General features: G+C 46.6%; 1 protein-coding gene across 1 annotated transcript; it reads left to right on the top strand.

Annotated features, from left to right (window-relative positions):
• The first annotated feature begins 13,129 nt into the window (after window positions 1-13,129).
• Window positions 13,130-18,545, top strand: LOC119459062 (uncharacterized). The gene is made up of 2 exons (XM_037720901.1): window positions 13,130-13,654; window positions 18,525-18,545. The coding sequence occupies exons 1-2, from the start codon at window positions 13,130-13,132 to the stop codon at window positions 18,543-18,545; spliced, it is 546 nt and encodes a 181-aa protein (XP_037576829.1).
• Window positions 18,546-22,949: the final 4,404 nt, after the last annotated feature.

Below are 22,949 nucleotides of genomic sequence, written 5' to 3' on the forward strand. Positions count from 1 at the left end.
TTTACAGGTGTATTACAGGAGTGTACCATTCTACGATGTCTCATATCTGTCTCATCAATCAGGTAATCGAGAAATGTGCGGAGTACAATCAACATCTCTATATCCATGGCTTTTATGATTATGAAATAGCATTCGATTCAATAGAGATACCAGCAGTCATATAGGCATTGCGCAATCAAAGAGTACATGAAGCATACGTGAATACCTTGGCAAATATCTACGAGGACTCCACAGCTATCTTGGTTCTCCACAAGAAAAGTTGAAAGTTACCTATGAAGAAAGGGGTCAGACAAGGAGACACAATCTCTCCAATGCTATTCACCGCATGCTTAGAATTATTCAAGCTCTTAGACCGGCAGGGCTTAGGAGTAGTGAGGAACAACGGCGAATATCTCAGCAACCTTCAGTTTGCAGATGACATTGTCCTATTCAGCAACAACGCGGACGAATTACAACAAATGATTGAGGACCTTAACCGAGAAAGTGCAAGAGTGGGGTTGAAGACTAATATGCAGAAGACAAAGGTAATGTTCAATAGCCTGGCAAGGGAACAAGTATTCAGGATCGCCAGTCAGCCTCAAGAGTCTGCAAAGGAGTGCATTTATCTAGGCAAGTCAATCTCAGGGGACCCTAATCATGAGAAGGAAAATTACAGAATATAGTTGGGTTGGAGTGCATAGGAGTTGGGTAGGCATTACGATATCCTGACTGGGAGCTTACCACTGTCGTTGAAAAGAAAAGTGTAAAATCGTTGCATTCTACCGGTGCTAACATATGGGGCAGAAACTTGGAGGTTAAAAAATACGCTCAAGAACAAGTTAAATACAGCACAAAGAGCGATCCAACGGAAAGTGTTAGGTCTAACGTTAAGAGACAGGCAGAGAGCGGTGTGGATCAGAGATCAAACGGGGATAGCCGATAGTCGAGTTGACGTTAACAGGGCAAATGGAGCTGAACAGGCCATGTGGTCCGTAGGATCGATAAACGGTCGACCATTAGAGTTACAGAACAGATACCAAGGGAAGGGAAACGTCGTCGAGGACGCCAGAAAACTAGGTGGGGTGACGAAGTTAGGAAATTCGCAGGCGCAAGTTGGAATCAGCTAGCGCTAGACAGGGGTAATTGGAGATCGCAGGGAAAGGCCTTCGTCTTGCAGTGGACATAAATGTAGGCTGATGATAACGATGATGATGATGATTGAGGACCTTAACCGAGAAAGTGTAAGAGTGGGGTTGAAGATTAACATGCAGAAGACGAAGATAATGTTCAATAGCCTGGCAAGGGGAAAAAGAATTCAGGATCGCCAGTCAGTCTCTAGAGTTTGTAAAGGAGTAGGTTTATCTAGGTCAATCACTCACAGGGGACCGTGATCATGAGAAGGGAAATTACAGAAGAATCAAATTAGGTTGGAGTGCATACGGCAGGAATTACCAAATCCTGACTGGGAGCTTACTATTGTCGTTGAAAAGATAAGTGTGCAATCATTGCATTCTACCGGTGCCAACATATGGGGCAGAAATTTGGAGGTTAACAAAGAATCTCGAGAACAAGTTAAGGACCGCACAAAGAACGATGCAGCGAAAAATGTTAGGCCTAACTTTAACAGATAGAAAGAGGGCGGTGTGAATAAGAGGGCAAACGGGGATAGCAAGAAAGTTCTCCGCCGTAGGACCTAGGCAAAGTCAGGATTCAAGGAGCAAAATCCCCCAGATGTTCACTCTCGCACCCGCTTGTACTCGCGCCAGCGCACAAACTACTGGCGGTCCCACTAGTAACGTTGGGCGGCCCCTCCAAGCGGAAGTCCCGGGACCCGCAGTGGCCCGCCCCCGCTGTACCTACTAGCAATTGTACAGCCGCTGCCTTGCTGCCCGCCCCGCCGGCGAGGCGGCGCATCTAGCGCTTTCGCTGCGCACGTTTCGCCATCTCGTGGCACCACTCGTCCCCCCGCACGCAGATCTCTCGCCGAGCTACACCAGCGCCACCGTTGTCTGACCTTCTGATTGGCTGCGGCAAAGAGGAGAGCTCCTGCGGGCGGAAAAAAATCGGTCCGAGAGCAATCAGGCTCGCCGCTTCTTTTTCCGCACGCTTTACCCGACTGGCGAGGAGGCTTTGCCCGCTTTCCGCTTGCCAACTCGCCCACTTGGGCCGCTCCGCCTTCGGTGTGAACGTGCCTGTCGAGATTGATTCGCCAGTTCCCCTTGCGCTCGGTCGCAAGATGCGCATTTGGTGCCAGAGCTAAACGTCACCTTCACGCCTTCCCTCCCATTCGTCCACGGCCTTTCGCACGACGGAAGACATCGCATTTGATGTTGAGTTGAGCTACCAATTGAGCTACCGCGGCGCCTTTTATAGCGTAAGCTGATATGGGCTCATTCTAATAGCCGTTTCGGATCACGATGATGCCGCCGCCGCCCCCGCCGCGTGACCGCTATCGCTGAAAATGAGAAGTACCCGATCTTGGCCAGGATCAAACCCAGAACTGCTGCGCGCGAGTCGGATACTTCACCACTTCACCACATCCGACTCACCGCTAGTATGGTGGCCGTCTAGTTAATGTACTTGCATCGTGCGCAGCTCGCCATCGACGCGGGACGGACCGTTCAGATCGTTCTTCTCAAAACGAGGCGAAGAGACTTTCTCGCGAAGACCCTGGTGTGTGTGGTGCCGAAATTGGAGCTACTCTTCAGCCGCTCCACCAGCTTACGCTGTGACTGTGCTGCGTGTGCCGCACAGGCCTGTGTCTTTTTTCCTGTCCACTTTCCGGATTATTTATGTTGTACTACCAGAACGAACCCTGAGTATATATATATATATATATATATATATATATATATATATATATATATATATATATATATATATATGTGTGTGTGTGTGTGTGTGTGTGTATTGTGACAAGAGTATTCCGTAGCTAGACTTGAGGAAGCTTGACGGTTAACACAAGCTGGTTCGTTCGAAACCAACCTAGCGCGAACCACACGATCGTCAGCGTCTTCTTCCACAGTGGCTGGTACAGAGCTGGTGCCGACGTGCTTCGGTACACTATATATATATATGACGTTTTTTGAGACACGTTTCCAGTCCTAGAGCAAGAGCAACTGTGGAGAATAGCAAGTGACGCCCGGGCAAATATAGCCCATTGCGCCCTCCTGTTATCCATATGTCAAGCCTTAGCACGAATGAGTGCTCGCCTCCGCGGAAGGTACATATCAGATGCGCCTCTAGTGCCTGACACGGGTGGAGATTCGGAGTCCCGGGTGGATGTGGCCTTTACGCCCACAGGATCTAGGATCTCCAAATTATGGTATGGTCATGCGACTCACTCCAATTGAACTCTTTCTACACATAGGTAACACAGATTGACTGTTTTAAAACTGTTAAGTTAGCTTATCACTTCACACTCCTCACAAAACGAAGATTCGGTCTCGTAAATGTCGAGAATACCACCACAAGACTGGAATGACGATAGCAGAACGACCACTACGACATCCCGAGCAGGAACAGATACCTAGTGGCCCAAGCAGGTAAACTTGAATAGAGCATCAGTAATCGAGAAATTGAGGTAAATGCAGGACACGATTTGATACTCCCCCTGGTTATTCAAGCACTAGCCCGATGACGAAGGCACTCCTCATTATAATTCTGTCACTAGTACACATCCACTTGTAATACAAAGATCGTTGTATTACAGTATAAGATGAAAGGAAATGATACTTGTGCAGTTCTATTTCCCTCTTAGAACAAATAACCCATTGACGTTACTCTTGACAACAACGCGGAGGAATGAAAGGTTTCCTTTTTTTCCACTCTGCGCCGCCCGCGCATTCGCGTTTCAGTAGATTCGTTATAGCGTAGTGCTGCGCTGAGTTTGCTGGCTTGCGAAACTAACAAAATGCAATTGGCAGAGAATCCCACGTCCATGTATGTTTCCGGATTCCCTAACAGTCCACGCCATTTGACGAAGAGCAGCTGCAACGGCGAACCCACCGATCTGTCATGGCTCCGTTTCGCTATATCTGCGCGTTTGGGTTTTGCGTAAGCAGCCGTAGCGCCATCTCTCTGGCACCGTTTTACTCAGCGACGACAGCAAAGCACGGTGATGGCACATGAAACGCCACCACTTCTCCTGTTGTGGGGCGTGATATATGAATTGCGATAAAGGTATTGGACCCTTCAGACGCAATTTTCTGGTAAAGTCTTTTTTTCTTGGCACGAACCAAGCGCTTAGATGTTTCGGGAATGGTATTTTAACAGTCCACATCGACTTAGTAATTACCTTTAGAGTCCCTTTACACAAGAGGATTCTGAGAGTGCTAACCTCTGTCCATGTACGTAGTTAGAGCCACACAACATGTATGTAGTAAGAAAGAAAGTTGCCTACATCACAGAAAAAGGAGTCGGACTCATTGATTAAATACACAGGAATTTCTTTCCTGTACTATCCCACAATCACATTTATCTTTCAAATATAAGAGTATATATGTTTCTTTTTTCGAATTCCAAATTTTTCATATTGCATTTTAAACCAACGGACCCCTGCCTAAGAAACCACACTATAACCGATGGTTCCTTGCGCAGTATCTGTACTGTGTACTCAGTGAACGCGAATATTTCAGGAAAAAGCTGGCAAGGAAAAGTAAGGTGGTGGTCTTTAAAGTAGGATAACGCAGCTGTCACTGTAGTTCGATTGAGAGGCAAACGAAGGAATCGCTGTAGTGTGCAGTGTTTTTGTCAACGGTATTGGTTGGCTTACACCATTGTAAGTGCAACCTAATCGCACTCTCTCCCAATCTTAATTTCAGTGTCAAATCACGGCATTGATCTCGCTTCCTTTGCCTACAATAAACGCCGACAGACACAAGCACCCGTGCCATCTGTGGCACTAATCTTTTGGGCTATTTTTGATGACACGGCTCCGACTCCTAGACGGAAGAGCCCACTCCGAATCACAGTAAAAATAGATTCAAATTCACATACTTTCAAAATCATGTTAAGGATGCCCACATAATTAGGGTTGTGGTATTGCGAACAATGTAGTGCATTGGTGCCGAATTCTAGTTTGTATTTCTTGACATTTTTAAACACAAGCTTAAAGCAAACGTCACAATTGAGCCTACTGATGCAATACTTCTGATTGGTTTTAGATACATTTTTCTATCGCCACATACCACTGGCATTCAGCACTAGTGAGCCAAAACTTTGAGTCCTCAAATCATCATGGATTTCGCACCTCAACGCCAGAAGTTGCTGGGGTTTTCCACATACGCACTGAGAGCCGCTTATTTTTTGTGGGAGCCTGCGAAGGCGCTGGTGACCCCAATTCTATATGTTTGGAAGCGTAGTTTGATTTGATTGGTCTTCATTGTTCTAAGAGTTTTCATCTGTGTGAATGGGTCTTGCATCTGAAAAGGTTCTTTTTGTTTAGATCATGTATAGCAATATACAGCTCACAAACAATGTTTTCTGTTTTGTTTGTATGACATGTGGAAACGCAAATTTAGGCTGTCTTTTGTAAGGTTTCACAACGAATAATTGCTTCATTTTTGATAGCGTGAAGTTTCTCATTGTCTTAAGGCTCGGCTACATTTTCTAGTCAATATTTGCAAGCTAGCATGATGGAGCATGTTAGGGATAATTGTTATGTGGGAATTGCAATAAAGTGGACGTCTTTGCTTTTGAGCATCTCAGCAGGAGCTATTTTGAACGAATGTTCTGCAGAACGACAACCTTATCAATATGGACATGAAAGCGCCTGAAGAAACTTCAGTACAGGAATAGTGATGCAACCTCCAAAATAATGCTGCACAATGCCGGGGAGAACAATATGTTCTATGGGGTGTATATTCTTCTCATTATTATTTTTGGTAAAATATTGAAAAATAACCCGGTTTTACGGCGTGCAGGCACATCTACGCACTTGTTATATTTCATTTCAATGAATTTGCTTGGGGCACTAAAGAACAGAAGTGCTTGCGACAATTTTGAAATACCTTGTAAATTAAAGTAAAATTCTTTCTGCAGTACAAGCCTCATGGAAGTTTTTTTTCCTATATTTCCCTTTTGGCCGGCTCATGTGGAGCAATTTATTATGAATATAAGTAACTTGAATTAAGTGAAACTGGCGGATTGATACCTTTGGTGTAGGTAAAACACAAGGAAAGTTTGATTTTACGAGTACGTTTAACTTATGCAGCCCATGCAATTAGAAGGAATGATTAAGGAAGGAATGGTAAGAAAAATCTCAACGTACCAGGGAACGGCAGCCACACTTCAAGGACGGCGCAACTGTTATTCTGACTGACGTAAACTAACTGCTCCGCGATTGTAGGCAAAATACCTAGAGGAGGATAAAAAGTGAAGATAAGCTAGACAGAAAATCAGGCTTCTCTTTTTGCGACAAAGGCGCGCTAGCGGGACAGTCGGCGAGCGCCGTACCATCGCCCCACCGCCCGCGTGCTCGCACTGACGTTTCCTGCCTAAGATATATTCCTGCCTCTGATATCCGGCTAACACCCAAGGTATATATATATATATATATATATATATATATATATATATATATATGGTAGTGAAGAGGAATGACCGGCGCTGCAGCCACATCACCAGTCGTCCGGGAGGCGCGAGCTCGAGATTGCCTGAGCTTCTCTGGTTGAGACACGCTGCCTGCTGTTCTCTTGTCCTGTATTCATATTAGATTCTGGTGGAGGTGCTGCGGTTTTCCCCAACCTGGAATTACGCACCCGAACTCTGCCGTCCGCCATTCCCGACGAGCCCAGCCCGACATCCCCACCGGTTACTCGAGCCATCGTATGTGCCGGTGTCCAGCGTCAGCGGGATCCTGACATCTTCAGCGGCACCGATGAGAAAGACGTTGAAGATTGGCTGGAATCCTATGAACGCGCCAGCAACACCAGCAAATGGGACGATCCCTTCAAGCTAACCAACGCGATATTCTATTTATCGGGCGTCGCCAAGCTCTGGTTCAAAAACCACGAAGCCGATCTCCCCACGTGGGCTAGCTTCAAAACTAGCATCACAGACGTTTTCGACCTGTGATTCTGTGTTCACCATGAGTCGCCAGGATGGCTCCTTTTCGGATGGGAGGCGATTGTAGTGAAGAGGAATGACCGGCGCTCCAGCTGCTCTGGTTGAGACACGCTGCCTGCTGTTCTCTTGTCCTGTATTCATATATATATATATATATATATATATATATATATATATATATATATAACTTGAGCAATGCGAACAGGTAAACAGAACAACTGTTTAATTTCAGCAGTTTCGACGTGTGGAAAGGTGTTCATCAGGAATTTATTGTAAACCCAGATGAAGACCAGGCCACCGGTTTAAAGTGTTGAAATTAAACACTTATTCTGCTTACCTTTTAGCATCGCCTCAAGTTCTTTGCGTTTGCAAGGTCGCTTGTAAGAATTTATTTTTTCTTTAATTATATATATATATATATATATATATATATATTTAAAGCCTAGATAAAGTGAATAACGAACACTAGAGTCCCTAGGTTTCACTTCTTTTCTCTTCTATAATATTTCGGTCCACCAACCAGCAATTTTGCATGGTGGACCGATCTTGTTCAATGACTACAGTAAAGTCCTGCATCACAGTCTTTTAAATATAATTACCAAAATATGAAACAAGAAGAATTGAGAGAGAGAACAGCGGGGCAAGAAAATCTCTCGATCGTTACAGCGGTATCTTCTCAGTGCTCTGCGAGTCTTGCCCCTCATCATCAGCAACATTGTGGTCATTGACCTGCATCCCACATGCTGCATCATAGCGTCACGAAAGGTATTGAGCAAGAAATATAATAGGCTACGTGTGCTAATAGGCAGTAAACAAACCTATGAACCTTTCTTCAGTGTTCCTATCATGAAGCCCTAGTCTCACGAGGGCTTTGCACTATGAGGAAGACCTAGTCATACAATAACCAGACAAAAAGGGAAAAGAAAGAAAGAGGGGAAAAAGACGAAAGGATGAAGGCAGCGAGCAGTTATAGCTCGGAGGAGTAATGGGAATCGCACTGATTGTCGGAACAAACACAAAACATACAAAGCAAAGTAAACTAAGCAAGATGAAATATCAACGTATTGAAAGTAATTCGATACAAAAACAAATAGAGTAATATGGCGCAGAACGTCGCGGTGAGACCCGGTCGGTACTTAATTGCCACCGGTAAAATAGTGGATATTCTTTCAGCAGTGACCACGTAGTGGATTTTTGTAAACCTTTCTGAATTAATAATTTATTGGGCCCTATGCACGATGTTAGGACAGGTTCACAATATTATTAAGAAGGCTTCGTATAATTGTTCTAAGTTGTGAATGAAGTGCTAAGATCTTTGCTTTCGTTTAATGGCATAACTAAGGCTGCTGGAGAACATCGACTTGTATTGTGTTAAATCATAATCATCATCATCAGCCTATATTTATGTGCACTGCAGGATGAAGGCCTTTCCCTGCGATCTCCAATTATCGCTGTCTTGCGCTAGCTGATCCAACTTGGGCATCAAAATTTCCAAACTTCATCACCCCACCAAGTTTTCTGCCGTCCTCGACTGCGCTTCCCTTCTCTTGGCACCCATTCCGAAACTCTAATGGTCCACCTGTTATCTACTCTACGCATTACATGGCCTGCGCAGCTTCATTTCTTTCCCTTAATGTTAGCTAGAGTATCAGTTATCCCCGTTTTTTCTCTTATTCACAACGCTCTCTTCCTGTCTCTTAACGTTAGGCCTACCATTTTTCGTTCCATCGCTCTTTGTGCGGTCCTTAACTTTTTCTCGAGATTGTTTGTTAACCTCGCAGTTTTCACCCTATATGTTAGAACTAGTACATAGAATGCAATTATTGCACACTTTTCTTTACAACGACAGTGGTAAGCTCCCAGTCAAGAGTTGGCAATGCCTGGCGTATGCAGTCCAACCCAATTTTATTCTTCTGTAAGTTTCCTTATCATGATCAGGGTCCTCTGTGAGTAATTGATCTAGAAAAATGTACTCCTTTACGGATTCTAGAGACTGAATGACGATCCTGAATTCTTCTTCCCTTGCCAGGCTATTGAATATTACGTTTGTTTTCTGGACAAACACTCTTACACTTTTTCGGTTAAGATCGTCAATAACTTGTTGTAATTTATCCCCATCGTTGCTGAATAGAACAATCTCATCTGCAAAGATAAGGTTGCTGAGGTATTCGCCTGTGTCGAATCAATGCAACATCAAATCGAGGTATTTTGAAAATAAGATTTCGTAGTGTGTCCATGTGAGCTTTATGTTTATTTAGATGCAGTCTGAACGCGGTCTCAGTTTCTCACAAGTTACAGGTTCCATTATTTTCAATGTAAAGCTAGAGATGGAACGCTAGGAACGCAGGATGAAGTCATATGTCTGCAGACTTTGCAAAGTTGTTTGCCGCGTGGTTTGCAATTTCTTTGTTTTCAATCCGTATATTTGAGCGTTGACGGGGATTTTAATTGGGTTCATTTTTGTGCAATAAACATCTCCTGGAGGCTCTGTGAAAACTCAAATCCGATGACGCACCTTCTGGCAGTCGCGTCAATGACGCCGAACATTACTTAGAATGTGGGGTAAGATTCGGAGAGCATTGCGATTGTATACCTGAAACTAATGGGTAATTTCATTAGCCCCATTTTCTCTCGCTTGCTTTTCATTTCAACCACAGAATACGTTCCAAGTGGATCCGTCTTGTGAACTTTCCAGCTAAAGTTCTTAAATTGCGATATGTGTCAACAATAAATAGTTAAAAACCTAATTAGTAAATTTTATTAACCATTCAAATATGCATTTCGATTTCTCGTGCATAAAATGTTAGCCTCTATGACTAATTCAGCCGAATGTCTAGAATTGTGCCACCTGGCACTGATGACAGTTAGAAAAATTGACAATATTCTTTGAAACGCCCAGTATAATGGCTCATAGGACGACAGTGTTAACTCGTAACCAAAAACAACCGTATGCAAATGCGACATTTAACACTACATGAACGACCAATCTTCTTAGGCACAATAATCGATGGCCGGATTGCACACGTAATGCCGCTGCACGCACTCCGTAGTGGCCAACAAAAAAATGTGATCGCGTAAGACATGTGCGAACTCTGCCCATGTTGGATCACAAAATGTATCAGATGTAATAATATTTTGGAAATTGATGGCCTTTTGTGTAGTACATCTAATGCAGGTTTTCAGCGTTTTAATTTCCCGTCATGTACAGCAGCTCTCGCGAGTGCTATATTTCTTTCTCTCTTCTTTTTGCTGATGACTGCAATTGAGGCATTTTGATTGAGTAAACATAACCACAGATGGTTCTTCCATTCAGAGAAGCTCCACTGGTGCAGTAGGTATGTCATGAAAATCAACTGCAGCAGAAACAAAATTTGCTGTTTCACAACGTCCGCGGCTTGTGAGCTGATTGTCCTCCGAGGCGCCGTGGGTTATATTAGCCGCAAAAGGCAAATCAGGGGGCAATCATCAGTGATTCAAAGGCAGCCATAAAGTGTATTTTGCAGATATTCTTTTCGGGTCATTTGAACAACTCGTATCGGAGGTACGAAAAATACGTGGTTGCTTAGAGGTTTCACTGTTGGGCTGCTAAGCACGAGTTCGCGGGATGAAATCCCGACCATAGCTGCCGCATTTCGTTGGGGGCGAAATGTAGAAAACACCTGTGTACTTATACTTAGGTGCACGTTGAAAAAATTTATGTGGTCCAAATTATTCAAGAGCCCCAGACTACGACATGCCTCGTAATCAGAGGTTGATTTTGACACTTATAACTCCATATTTTTGTAACGAGAAATGCACTATCATGTGATCACGAAAGGACGAAACTGTGTGGTTCAGCGGCTGCCGTGTCACTGGCGACGACCTCATCGGTGAAGCTGCTAGAAAATCAGACGAGCGAAAGCACTTAGATTTAGCTACAGGGCTTATGACTGGCACATTTTAGTCACCGATTTGAGATTGCGATCTGGGCTCCAGACACTAGAAACTCGCCGCAAGATGCACCGTCTACAAACAAAGTATAAAATCGTTTATCGACCACACTAAAATGAAATTTGACAACTACATGGAATTTATTGAATCGCGAAAGAACAGTGGTGCTCACAGTAAAAAATTAACATTGCCGTATACTAGAACAAGCGCATATCTTTCTTCCTTGCTGCGCAAAACCACACGCGAATAGAACTCCGTTTCGCAATGCGTGGCCAATTCAGCCACTCCAGGTTCATATTTATCTGCAGTAAAGGTGTACTTGTCATCTCATTCTTCTTTTGTTTTTGCTTCTTTACGTATTCTGATGTTTCGTTTAAGACGCCTTTCCTATTGGCAGCAAATGTAATGCCGACATCGTATTTCTTTGTACTTGCGTATTAGAATATCAGTTTCAAATCAGGTGGTGTTTCTACATCTCCTGCTTGGGCTTCTAAAAGGAAGTCGCCAGTAGTGTTAAATAAAGTAAACCCTGTTTGTATACCTTTATTGATTGTTACATTGTTTACAATGGTTTTGCAAAAGTTGTACTCGCAGATTAGTGGTCTACTCGAGATCAATATATAACACATCAGTGTTGTTCGCTTTAAATATACCATTAGGCGCAATTAACCGAATTGTTATATCACTTTTCATTCCTGGGTTACACAGTTGTAAACTTAATAATTTCATTTTCTGAAAATGTGTGACCTTTGTCAATTTTTATTAAAAAATGGAACACCTAACTCAAATGTTCCCAATCAACAATCACTACGGGGTTTAACTTTTTCATTTAAATGCAAGAAACCTCATCAAATGCGGTGCAGTTCTTGCCGAGCAAAACAATTTCTCCTTTGCTATATATTTAGATAGGAGCCCCAGTGCTAAAGCTTCCTATTCAATTGGAACAGTGGCACAAACCTTTCTTCAGTCACCATCGATTGTATTCTCTCGACTTTTCTTCGCAACATTACCTGTTGCCGGGTATTCTTCGAAAGGAAGCAGTGCCGTTTCATGTACGCTTTATGCATGCATGCTCATTTTTCATTGGAATGGCTGACAGCGCCAAGGGCAAAACGAACGCTGTCGAGAGGACTATAGAACACATCTTGTGCTAACCTACATCATTTGGAAATAAAAGACGACATTCTTACAGCTGGAACCTGCTTGAAGGAAAACCTTTTACATTGTACAAGACCTTGGGACCACGACCTTTCATATCCAAGCCTTAAAAGCCCGCAAAAGCGCTGTTGCGGTTTCCTTTAGGAGCCGGACTCACCGACCATCTGCGATAGAAAACCGAGACATTTCAATACGTCGATGACATCAACGATGTACTTTATCTGCTTATATTAATCTCTTCCTCCCCTTTCCATTTGCCCCATTGCAGAGTAGGTGCTCAGTCTTAGCTTGCTTCTCTGCCTTTTATTTATCCTAGTTACCGGTTACCAGTTACCAGAGGAGCTTTGTCAATTTATTTCTTGGATCATCGACCTAGATGGTCTAAATAAATGTTTTCTATTTCTCTTGAATTTTGCTCTAATCTGACACATGTTAAGTGCGTGTCTTATGCACGTCTTTAACTTTGTCACCATCCCGTCTGCACTGCCATTATAATCAACTCGAACCAACTCGCCTAATCTTTCGCCATATTATGAAGGTTCCTTTCTTTGGTCCCAAAACAAGCTTTAAGTGAACGAAAGTCTGCACGATATCGTTGTACATTGTGCAAAAAACTAATTTGCCTCATATATGTAGAAACATTTTACTGCGTCCTTTTAGCGAACGTACCGGACGCACGTCAAGATGCAATAGAGGCATTCAATCAGCTCAGCAGGCTACTCATGTTGGCGAATTTTTCCTTGCAGCGATATAAAATATTTCATTGACCCGCCTATCCCAAAACAAACTTTAACAACATCTGGAACTAAAATGCGTGACCCTAACATCGGACTGTTCTGTAAGATCTCCTAAACAATAAATATCTAAATTACGTACGCGACTATTAGGAGTAATCCGCGGTATCCCGCTGGAAGACACTGCCCGGGATATCACAGCTAATGTCATTACGCCAAGGAATCCAACGGCCATCGCTGCAAAACGTCTCAGTAACACAATGACGGTGATCGTCCTGTTCACCGGCCTCCGAGTACCAACGTACGTCCGCTACGGCGGAGCTCTGCTGCCGTGCTCCATCTACCGCAAGCAGATAGACACGTGCTATCAGTGCGGTCGCCTGGGGCATCGCGCAGACGTATGCCCAAACCCGAACGACCGCCTGTGTCGCGGTTGCGGAGCAGCCAACCCTGCGCAAGATCACCAATGCAAGCCCAAGTGCCAGCTCTGCGGCGGCAACCACCCGACGGCCGACAAGGCGTGCAGGGCACGCTACAAGACGCCGTACCTGGTGAAACGCCGCCAATGGGAGCGGCAACAAGAAGAAGACTACCCGACAAAGCCAACGCTCGTCAACACCAACCTAGAGCAGCGGGACCCTACTCCCTCCCAGAAACCCGGAGGAAGAGGCCGGTCGAGGTCCCGCAACCGATCCGGTGGAAGACGCCCGTCGAGGTCCCGCACCCGATCCCCGTCTCGGTCAAGAACCCGGAGCCGCACGCCTGTACCTGCTGGACCCTTCAAGGTGAGCTGGGCAGACGCAGTCAAGGGGGCGCGCTCAGGGTCCGAGGAGGCCGCGTCCCAAGGGAAATGGAACAAGTTAGAGGCTGAAATAGCGCAGCTAAAACAGATGTTAGCTCATTGCAACCAGAAAATTACAGCTTTAGGCGAGGAAAACAGGACCCTCAAAGAGGAATTATGCCGCTATAAACAAACGGAACAAGTTACACCCGTAGCATCACCACCCTTAGCTGTTACACCCACGCACCAAATGGAGGAAGGGACTACACCCCCACCACCCAAACGTAAAGCTGAAACCCAGGCCAATGAAGACAAACCCAAACGCGCACCAACCGAGACTAATGTCGTAACGGAATTTCAGCAATCCATAAAAGAATTAAACGAGTGGATGAGTAACTCATCCCGACTGATCTCAGCCCTTACTGAACGTGTAGACAGTATAGCCAAAATTACTCAACAACAAAATGAACAACTTCAACAGCGACTCCTCGCAGTGGAGGCGTTGATTACTCCTTCGCCACCTAGCGGCCTGGAACCCATGGCAAGTGTGCAACAACCTACCTCGTCGCCCTTCAGCTTGATACAGCCGGCGACATTTGTCCCCCCCGCACCCAATCATAGCTAGAAATCCTACCTACACAATTTGGCAATGGAATTGTAGAAGCTACGCAAACAAGAAAGCGATTTTACACCAATACCTTAGGCAAAAAGATAAACCCGATATCATTCTATTACAAGAGACCCATGTTCTCGCTAAATTGGCAGGCTATCGCTCGATCGGCTACGCCGAAGGGGAGACGACCGCCCTTACCACATTAGTTAGACGAAACATTACAGTCAAGCAACACGACACCAAAATTACCAATATAGACAATATCTTTATTGAACTCATTCCGCAACGCAAGACACACGAAAGTCTCTTCATACTCAACATATACGGCAGCCCCAAACACAAGAAGCAGAGATTTCTCACGCTCTTTAAACGCGCCCTCAACATCGCCGACAGAAATCCCATCATAATCGGAGGGGACTTCAACGCACCATATACTGCCTGGGGATACTCTTACGTGTTTCCCAAAGGCAGAGACCTGTGGTTCGACTCGCAGCAGGAGGGCTTAACTCTCATCACCAATCCTAGCGCACCCACCCGCGCGGGCACTAGCTCCAGTAAAGACTCAACACCCGATTTAACGTTCACTAGAAACACATCCGCAGCCACCTGGCAGAACACATTAGAGGACCTAGGAAGCGACCACTACATCATCGCGATACACGTTCAGGGCGGCCCACGTAAACCCACGGGAAAACAGCTCAAGCTAGTGGATTGGACTGAGTTCCGCAAATCACGCGAGAACCAGGTCCAACCCATCGACGACCTAGAACACTGGACTGACACTCTTAAACGGGATGTTAACAACGCCACACACATTGTACCTCCTGAGGCACAACTCGAAGAGATCGATAGCCGGCTCCTCCACATGTGGGAGGCAAAACAATCGCTCAAAAAGAGATGGGAGACACAGAAACACAACAGAAACCTCAGGAAACGCATAGCGCTCCTCAATAAGGAGATAGAAATGTATGCAACACAGCTATGCCGACAACATTGGGAGGAAACCTGCAATGCAATGGACGGGCAATTAAGTTTAGGTAAAACGTGGCGCTTTCTCAGATTCCTACTCGACCCAGAAGACAACAAATCTGCCCACCGACAAACCATAAACAAACTCATACACGCGTACAAGGGCACAGAGGAGGATTTCCTTAGGGAGGTAGAGCTCAAATACATCTCTCAGGTTCCTCCTCAGCAGCACCCAGACTACGCAGGCCAGTCCAACACCACCCTAGACGAGGAATTCACCGAGGCGGATATCCGCGCCGCCCTGCACAAACTTAACTCCAAATCTGCCCCAGGTCCCGACACCATTACCTACAAGACACTACGTAATCTTGACGACGAGTCAATCACGCAACTCACAGAATACATTAACCAATGCTGGACCACCGGCAGCTTGCCCCCGCAGTGGAAAAAGGCCCAGGTGATCCTCATTCCTAAACCAGGCAAACCACTAAATACTAACAATCTTAGGCCCATCTCCTTAACGTCGTGCATGGGCAAATTGATGGAGCACATGTTCCTGGATAGACTAACAAATTACCTAGAGGACAATGACCTATTTCCATACACCATGATCGGCTTCCGTAGGCATCTCTCGACCCAGGATACCATGCTGCAGCTGAAACACCACATCATAGACTGCACAGGCCGCTCCACTAAGGCCATTCTCGGCCTAGATCTTAAGAAGGCCTTTGATAACGTCACACACAGCACCATCCTAAATCAGATCAACACCCTAAACTTGGGCCTTCGCACGTACAATTATATCATAGCATTTCTAACGGACAGAACAGCCACCATCACCGTAGGAGCGCTCACATCGTCCGAGATAACCATGGGAAGCGTGGGCACCCCGCAGGGTTCCGTGATATCTCCGATGCTGTTCAACCTCGCCCTCCTAGGCCTTCCGTCACAACTTCAGAAAATCCCCGGACTCCATCACACTCTTATGCCGACGATATCACCCTCTGGGTATGCGAGGGCAGTGATGGATTCATAGAACAAATATTACAGGAGGCTATTCACACAGTAGAACGGTATCTGCAAGGGACAGGACTATCCTGTTCGGCGGAGAAATCCGAGCTACTGCTATATCGCCCTACACTCAAGGGCCGACCACCCAAACATCACCAAGCACAAACACACGCCGATATAACACTCACGACAAGCGACGGTCACATCATACCAACCGTGGATAAAATTAAGGTGTTAGGACTGATCATCGAGAGTAAGGGCACAAACGGCGAGACAGTTCGCAACATTGACGCAAAAGTATCGAACACGATGCGCCTTATTAAACGCATCACCAATAAACACAAAGGCATGAAAGAGTCTAGCATCCTCCGCCTCATCCAATCATTCGTACTCAGCCAGATCACGTATGCGGCAACCTATCACCGATGGTTCGTCGCAGAAAAAGCAAAACTCAACAGCCTCATTAGGCGAATACATAAACAAGCACTAGGATTGCCGCAACACGCCAGCACAGACCTCCTTCTTAAACTGGGATTACACAATACCCTCGAGGAGCTTATCGAGGCGCAACAAATATCACAATACGAGCGATTGGCCAAGACTAAGTCAGGCCGCCAGATACTCGAGAATCTCGGCATCTCTTACCACACCCAACACGGCGACAAACATGACATAGCACGCGATATCCGAACTAAACTCACAGTTCCACCGATACCCAAGAACATGCACCCCGAACACAACGAGGGCAGACGCGTCAGTAGAGCTAAAGCCATGACCAATATTTTCGGTTTCAACGACGAAGCGGCTTTAGTCGACGCAGCACGCTATCGGGGCCGTCACCAGTTCGTAGCTGCAGTCGTAGACCACACACATCAATGCAAAGCAAGCGCATCAATCGCCACAAGACACGTAGAAACGGCGGAGGAAGTGGCTATCGCGCTGGCGATAGCTCACACCAATGCCTCGTACATCATCAGCGACTCTCAAACGGCCGTGCGAAACTACGCCAACGGCAGAATCTCCCCTGAGGCATTGCGGATCCTTAATACAGGCAAAACTTATGAGGCAGACAAATGCGTACAAATCCTCTGGATCCCAGCCCACACACCTCTTGATCAGCCGGAGTTCAGTCCAAACGAGGTGGCGCACAACGTGGTTCGAGATCTCACGTTCCGAGCCGGGTTCGAAGAAGCAGCCACTCGAACGGACACCTCCGCGGTGGTGTGGGAATGGGACGATCGGCTCACTAAATTCTGTGACATTACTCAACATTATCGAATGCAAAGGCGTGAGTATCCACCACCTCACCCCAAGCTCAATAGGGCCCAGTCCGTTCAATGGCGGCAGCTACAAACACGAACATACACGAACCCTGTCATCATGAACCATATATACCCCGAATTATATACAACCAATCTATGCCAGTATTGTAACACCAGAGCCACACTAGATCACATCCTATGGGCATGTCCAGCATTAATCAGCAATACTGGGGTCGCGGCCTCCAATGAGGGCCTTCGGGCGCGTTGGGGGACTGCGCTGCTCAGTTCAGGCCTGGACCAGCAACTGTGGGCTATCCAGCAGGCCGAGGAAGCTGCCGGGAGACACGGTCTCTCCGCTGGCTCCTAGGTGGGAACCCAGCCCAGCAATCTGCCGGAAATAAATAAAGTTCTTCTCTCACTTTTGTTATGCACCGCGTGCATACGGTCATAGCAGATGCTGGATTGGTCCTCCGACCAAATTGTCTCGTTTTCGGCCTTATTTTTTATATCGTAATTTTCCTGGCCTCTCATACCCTTTCGTTCGGCCTTAGATTTTTCTCTGGCGGCAAGCAAACATCCATGGGGGTACCCTTATAGAAGTATCATTGATAGTTAAACCTAATTGAGAAAAAATTCACCCAAGATGCTTGTACATGACGTAAGTAACGCTGCCACAACTTCGCTTAGAAGGCGTGTCAAATCAATGCGAGAACAGTTTCTTTTCTTTCTTTCCTTTTCTTTCTTCTGCTTTCTTTGTCTTTCTTTCTTTCTTTCTTTTTCTTTCTTCTTTCTCTTTCTTTCTTTCTTTCTTTCTTTCTTTCTCTCGCTCTCTTTCTTCTCTCTCTCTCTTTCTCTCTCTCTCTCTCTCTTGTCTCTCTCTCTCTCTCTCTTTCTCTCGTCTCTCTCTCGTCTCTTCTTCTCTCTCTCTCTCTCTCTTCTCCTCTTCTCTTCTTTCTTTTCTTTTCTTTCTTTCTTTCTTTCCTGCTCTCCTTTTTTTTCTTTTCTTTCTTTACCTTCAGGCGCCTTTCAGCGAAGCTTAAAGCGCAGCACACACTGCGGAAATAGCACCAGTGGAGCGGCGGCCGGTTACGATGAAGTTAAATTAACCAGCGTGGCAGGCAGTAATTGACCACAGGAGAATGCCCATGGTATCGCTCTAGGGAGGGGGGGGGGTGGGAGGGAGGCGGACAGGGTACGACGACCTCTTGTTTTAGTGTCTGAGTAATTGGGTTGAAAGCATTTGCCGACTGTGTGCTGGTTGTAGCAGACACATGGATTCTCATGCAGAGCTAGAGGAACCCCGTAAGCGCACAGTTATACAGCTCAGCTGCGCATTAGGCTTTAACGAAAGCGGAATCATTTGTAAGTGACTTTTGAATGCCAGTTATACTCTCTAAAACGAAGTAAACTTGAACATTTAACCTGAAAAAAGAAGGGACAGGTTACCCTATAATATCTAAGCGAAGAGGTATTTGGGGCGTGACTGACGATGCCCTTTAGAATTAGTTTGACCATAGTTTTTGGGGGATAGCACATGTCGGCGCATGGCAAGTGTCTTATATGCGTATATTCGTACAAGCGTGTCTGAGTATGTGTCCATAAAGTTTATTTGCGGCCCGCATTGCCTGAAAAATTTGAAAGGATCTTTTTTTTTTTTTTTTTTTTTTTGTCATGGAGAGCGCCACATAGCCATCCGAAGGTTGGTTTCGAACACGGTGCCTCACGCAGTCAGTCAAGATGTCAACGTCCACGGTCAACGCGGTGAACCTGCTGCTGGTCATGCCATGGGCATTGTCGATCATTACTGCCGGCTGCGCTGGTTATATTTAACTTTCTCGTAACCGACCCGCTTCGCCCGGTGCTGTTTCCGCAATGTGTGCTGCCCTGACCATGGACTATCGGTGACCCAGGTTGGCGTGGAACAAGTTAGACGGGACGGACGGACGGAGAGGGCAGGCAAGGCAAGGCAGGACTCAAACTGGGTCAAGTTCCCGGAGAATTTAATCCCATTAAAATCACATACGAAGAAATCCGCTTTGCAAGCTGGGTCTGGGCTTATGGCGTCCGTCGTGATATTCTAGCAGGAAGCAAGCATGCCCACGAGTGTAGAAGAATGTATATTTACAAGCGATCTATGTGTCGTTCAGCAACGGCCAGAGTCTTCGTCTTCCTCTCGTTAGTGTCCCCTTCTTCTTCTCTCTTCACCGTAACATCACCCTCCCGTTGGGTTTAGCGCCGTCCTGTGCAGGTTATAGAGCCTCACTTAATGGGGGGACTCGGGCCATAGGCTGGCGAGATGTGAACAACATCGCTGGTGACGTTGGGAGGCACTGAAGCTGACCGACTGGGGCGATCTCGTATGTCACGTCCGACAGTTGTCGTAAGATCTGTATGGACCAGAATAACGGAAAGTATTTTTTCCGACAAGCCGACGCGACGTGAAGGCGTCCAGAGACGGACAAGGGAACCAGGTATAAATGTGGTCTCGGTGCCGAAGTCGTAGCGTCGCTTTTGAGAACTTCCGAGACTGTGTGGAGATGACGGGCGACCTCTCGGGCCGGGGCGGCTACGGCAATAGCATCGCGAGCGTAACCAGTGCTGGGTGATTGTACTGCGGAAGGTATCAACGTGTCGAGGACAGGGGGGGTCGCGGCCATACAAAAGGTAGAATGGTGAGATCCGGCAGTGTCGTGACGGGACGAGTTTAGGCCAAAGTGATGTATGTAAAGCGACGTCCCAGTCGCGTGATCGTCGGAAACGTACATGGCCAGCATTCAGTTAGTGTGCGGTTGAGTCGTTTTTGAGGTCGTTCGTTTGAGGGTGATATGCGGTAGCAAGCTGGTGTTCAGTAGAACAGGAGCGGAGCAGATCATCGACTTCGATTTCGTATAAAAAGTCGGCCGCGATCCGTGAGTAACTGGCGAGGGGCGCCGTGGTACAGTATGACGTCGTATATTAAGAAGTCCGGCGACATCTGTAGCGCAGCTGGTTGGCATCGCTCGTGCGATGGCATGTCTCGTGGCATAATTTGTTAGTACAGCGATCCTTTTGTTTCCTTTCATGGAAATTGGAAAGGGGCCAAGAGGTCGAGGCCCGCACGGAAGAAATGCTCTGTAGGATATCATTGGTTGAAGCAATCCACCGGATGCATAGCAAGCGTCTTCCGGCGCTGCCACAGGTCGCAAGAACGACATAACGGCGCACAGAGCGATAATGCCGGGCCAGAAGAACGCGCCGCAGTGGTCGTAAGTACGATGACGCCCAGATGTCCAGCGTTTGAGGTCGTGAAGTGCTGGAGCACGGCCAGTCGAAGGTGCTTTGGATTTTGGAATGACTAGGAGGAGCTCGGGCCATCAAGACGAACGCTACGACGGTATAAGTTCCATCGCACAAGGTGAACATCCGCAGAGATGGGTACCACAATCCCGGGATTGCGGACAGGCAGTTTGCGTCTTTATGCAGGCGCCCTGACTGTATAATCTGAAAAATGTATAATCTTGGAGACGCAATGCCCAACGTGCAAGTCGTCCAGTTGGATCCTTCAAGAGGAGAGCCAGCAGAGGGCGTGATGATCAGTTTCAACGCAGAAGCTCCGATCCGAAAAGGTACTGTCGAAATTTCGCGACCGCCCATACGCGCGGGACATTCCCTTTCAGTGATGGAGTAATTTCGCTCGGGCGTGGAAAGAAGGCGGCTGGCGTAAGCGATGACACGGTCTTGGCCCCGTTGATTGTCGACGAGGACAGCGCCGATACCATAACCACTCGCGTCAGTTCGTACTTCAGAGGGTGCAGAAGGGTCAAAGTGTGATAGAATCGGGAAGTTGTAAGCCGCTCAATTAGAGTAGAGAAGGCTTTCTTCTACAGTGCTCCAAGAGAATATACATATTTATTAAGAGGTCTGTGAGGGCAAGCGATGTCAGCAAATTTTTTACAAATCACCGCGGAAATAGAGCATAAAGCTGCGAAAACTACGGACATCGTTTGTTGAACAATGTACAGAAAATTTCGCACGGGCGTGAACTTTCTGTGATCAGTTGATTCCGGCGGCGTTTACGAGATGGCCGAGCATGGTAATTTCACGGCGACCGAAATGGCACTTGGAGAAGTTTAGCTGAAGCCCAGCGCGGCGAAACACGGAGAGTATGGTCGTGAGGCGCCTCAGGTGGCTCTCAATTCGATGAAAACGCAATCACATCGTCGAGGTCACTTCAAGCCGCGCAGGAGAGAGTCCATAATGCGCTCGAATGTGTAGCTGGCGCATTGCATAATAAATCCAAAGGCATGATTTAAATTGGTACAGACCGTCCGCTTGACGAAGGCGGTTTTCTCGCAGTCCATCTCATCGACGCTAATCTGCCAAAGCCGGAGCGGAGGTCAATTGATGAAAGTATTGAATACGTGAAATCAGTCAAGAGCGTCGTCAATGCGAGGAAGGGATAAACATCCTTCTTTGTTATCTTTTTGAGGGACGGTAGTCAACGCAGAGCGCCACTAGTTTCTTTTTTCTTTACTAAACAACCGTTGATGCCCCGTGTGTTCAATGATGTCCCTTGTCATCTTGTCGAGCTCTTTCGTAATGATGCCCTTTTTCGGTTGCGGAGACACGATATGGCCCCCTATGAATGGGCTGGCGTCACCGGTGTTGATGCGATGCGTGACAACAGATGTCTGACGAATGTACGGTCGTCCAATCAAAGATATCCCGATAAGTTGACAGGATGTGAGGAGAGCTGTTGTTTGCTCGGAAGGAAGGTCAGGGACAATCATCTTACAAACTCGTCCCGCAGGCGTTGATCACGAAGAGTGGTGACAAAGTGAGTGAGCGAAATAACGTTTATTAGAGGTCCGGCGAGACGCGAACTCGTCGCGCACCCGGCTAGTCCCACGTCGGGACCGGTAGTTCTAGCCCACGGCCCGGTCGCGGGCACCCGGACAGCCAGGATTTGCTTGTCTAGAGCGGCGCAACGCAGAAGCGAGTCCCACTCATCCTTGCTGAACTTGGGTATCTCGACCCGCACTCCCAGAGCATGTTGCTAGAATGGGTGACAAAGTCCGTTGGTACTGAGGAGGATTCAGAGGCCAAAAAAGAAATCTCAAATTCTTCCAAAGGAGTGAATATGCTATGGCAATACCGTGTGGCAGCACATGTGTCGAAAATCCAAAATTGAGGATGGGGACGTGAGCGCAGTTTTCGAGGATCCTGATTAAGGTGCTCGGTAGGGCAATATTGCGTGACAAAACCACGTCAGTAAGCGGCGACACGACGTACTCGCCATCGGTACGGGAGGACATGCGTCAGGCGGACATTTGTATCCGCCTGTGAAGACAGCATTGCAAACTCAGCAGAACATAAGCGGTGAAGCAAAAGTTTGAGCCCGTATTCTTGGGAGAAGTTACTAAAATGTTGGCTTCGCAATACCAGAATATTATTTGAAACAGAGT

This window comes from Dermacentor silvarum, chromosome 7 (genome assembly GCF_013339745.2).
Source record: "Dermacentor silvarum isolate Dsil-2018 chromosome 7, BIME_Dsil_1.4, whole genome shotgun sequence".
Taxonomy (NCBI): Eukaryota; Metazoa; Arthropoda; class Arachnida; order Ixodida; family Ixodidae; genus Dermacentor; species Dermacentor silvarum.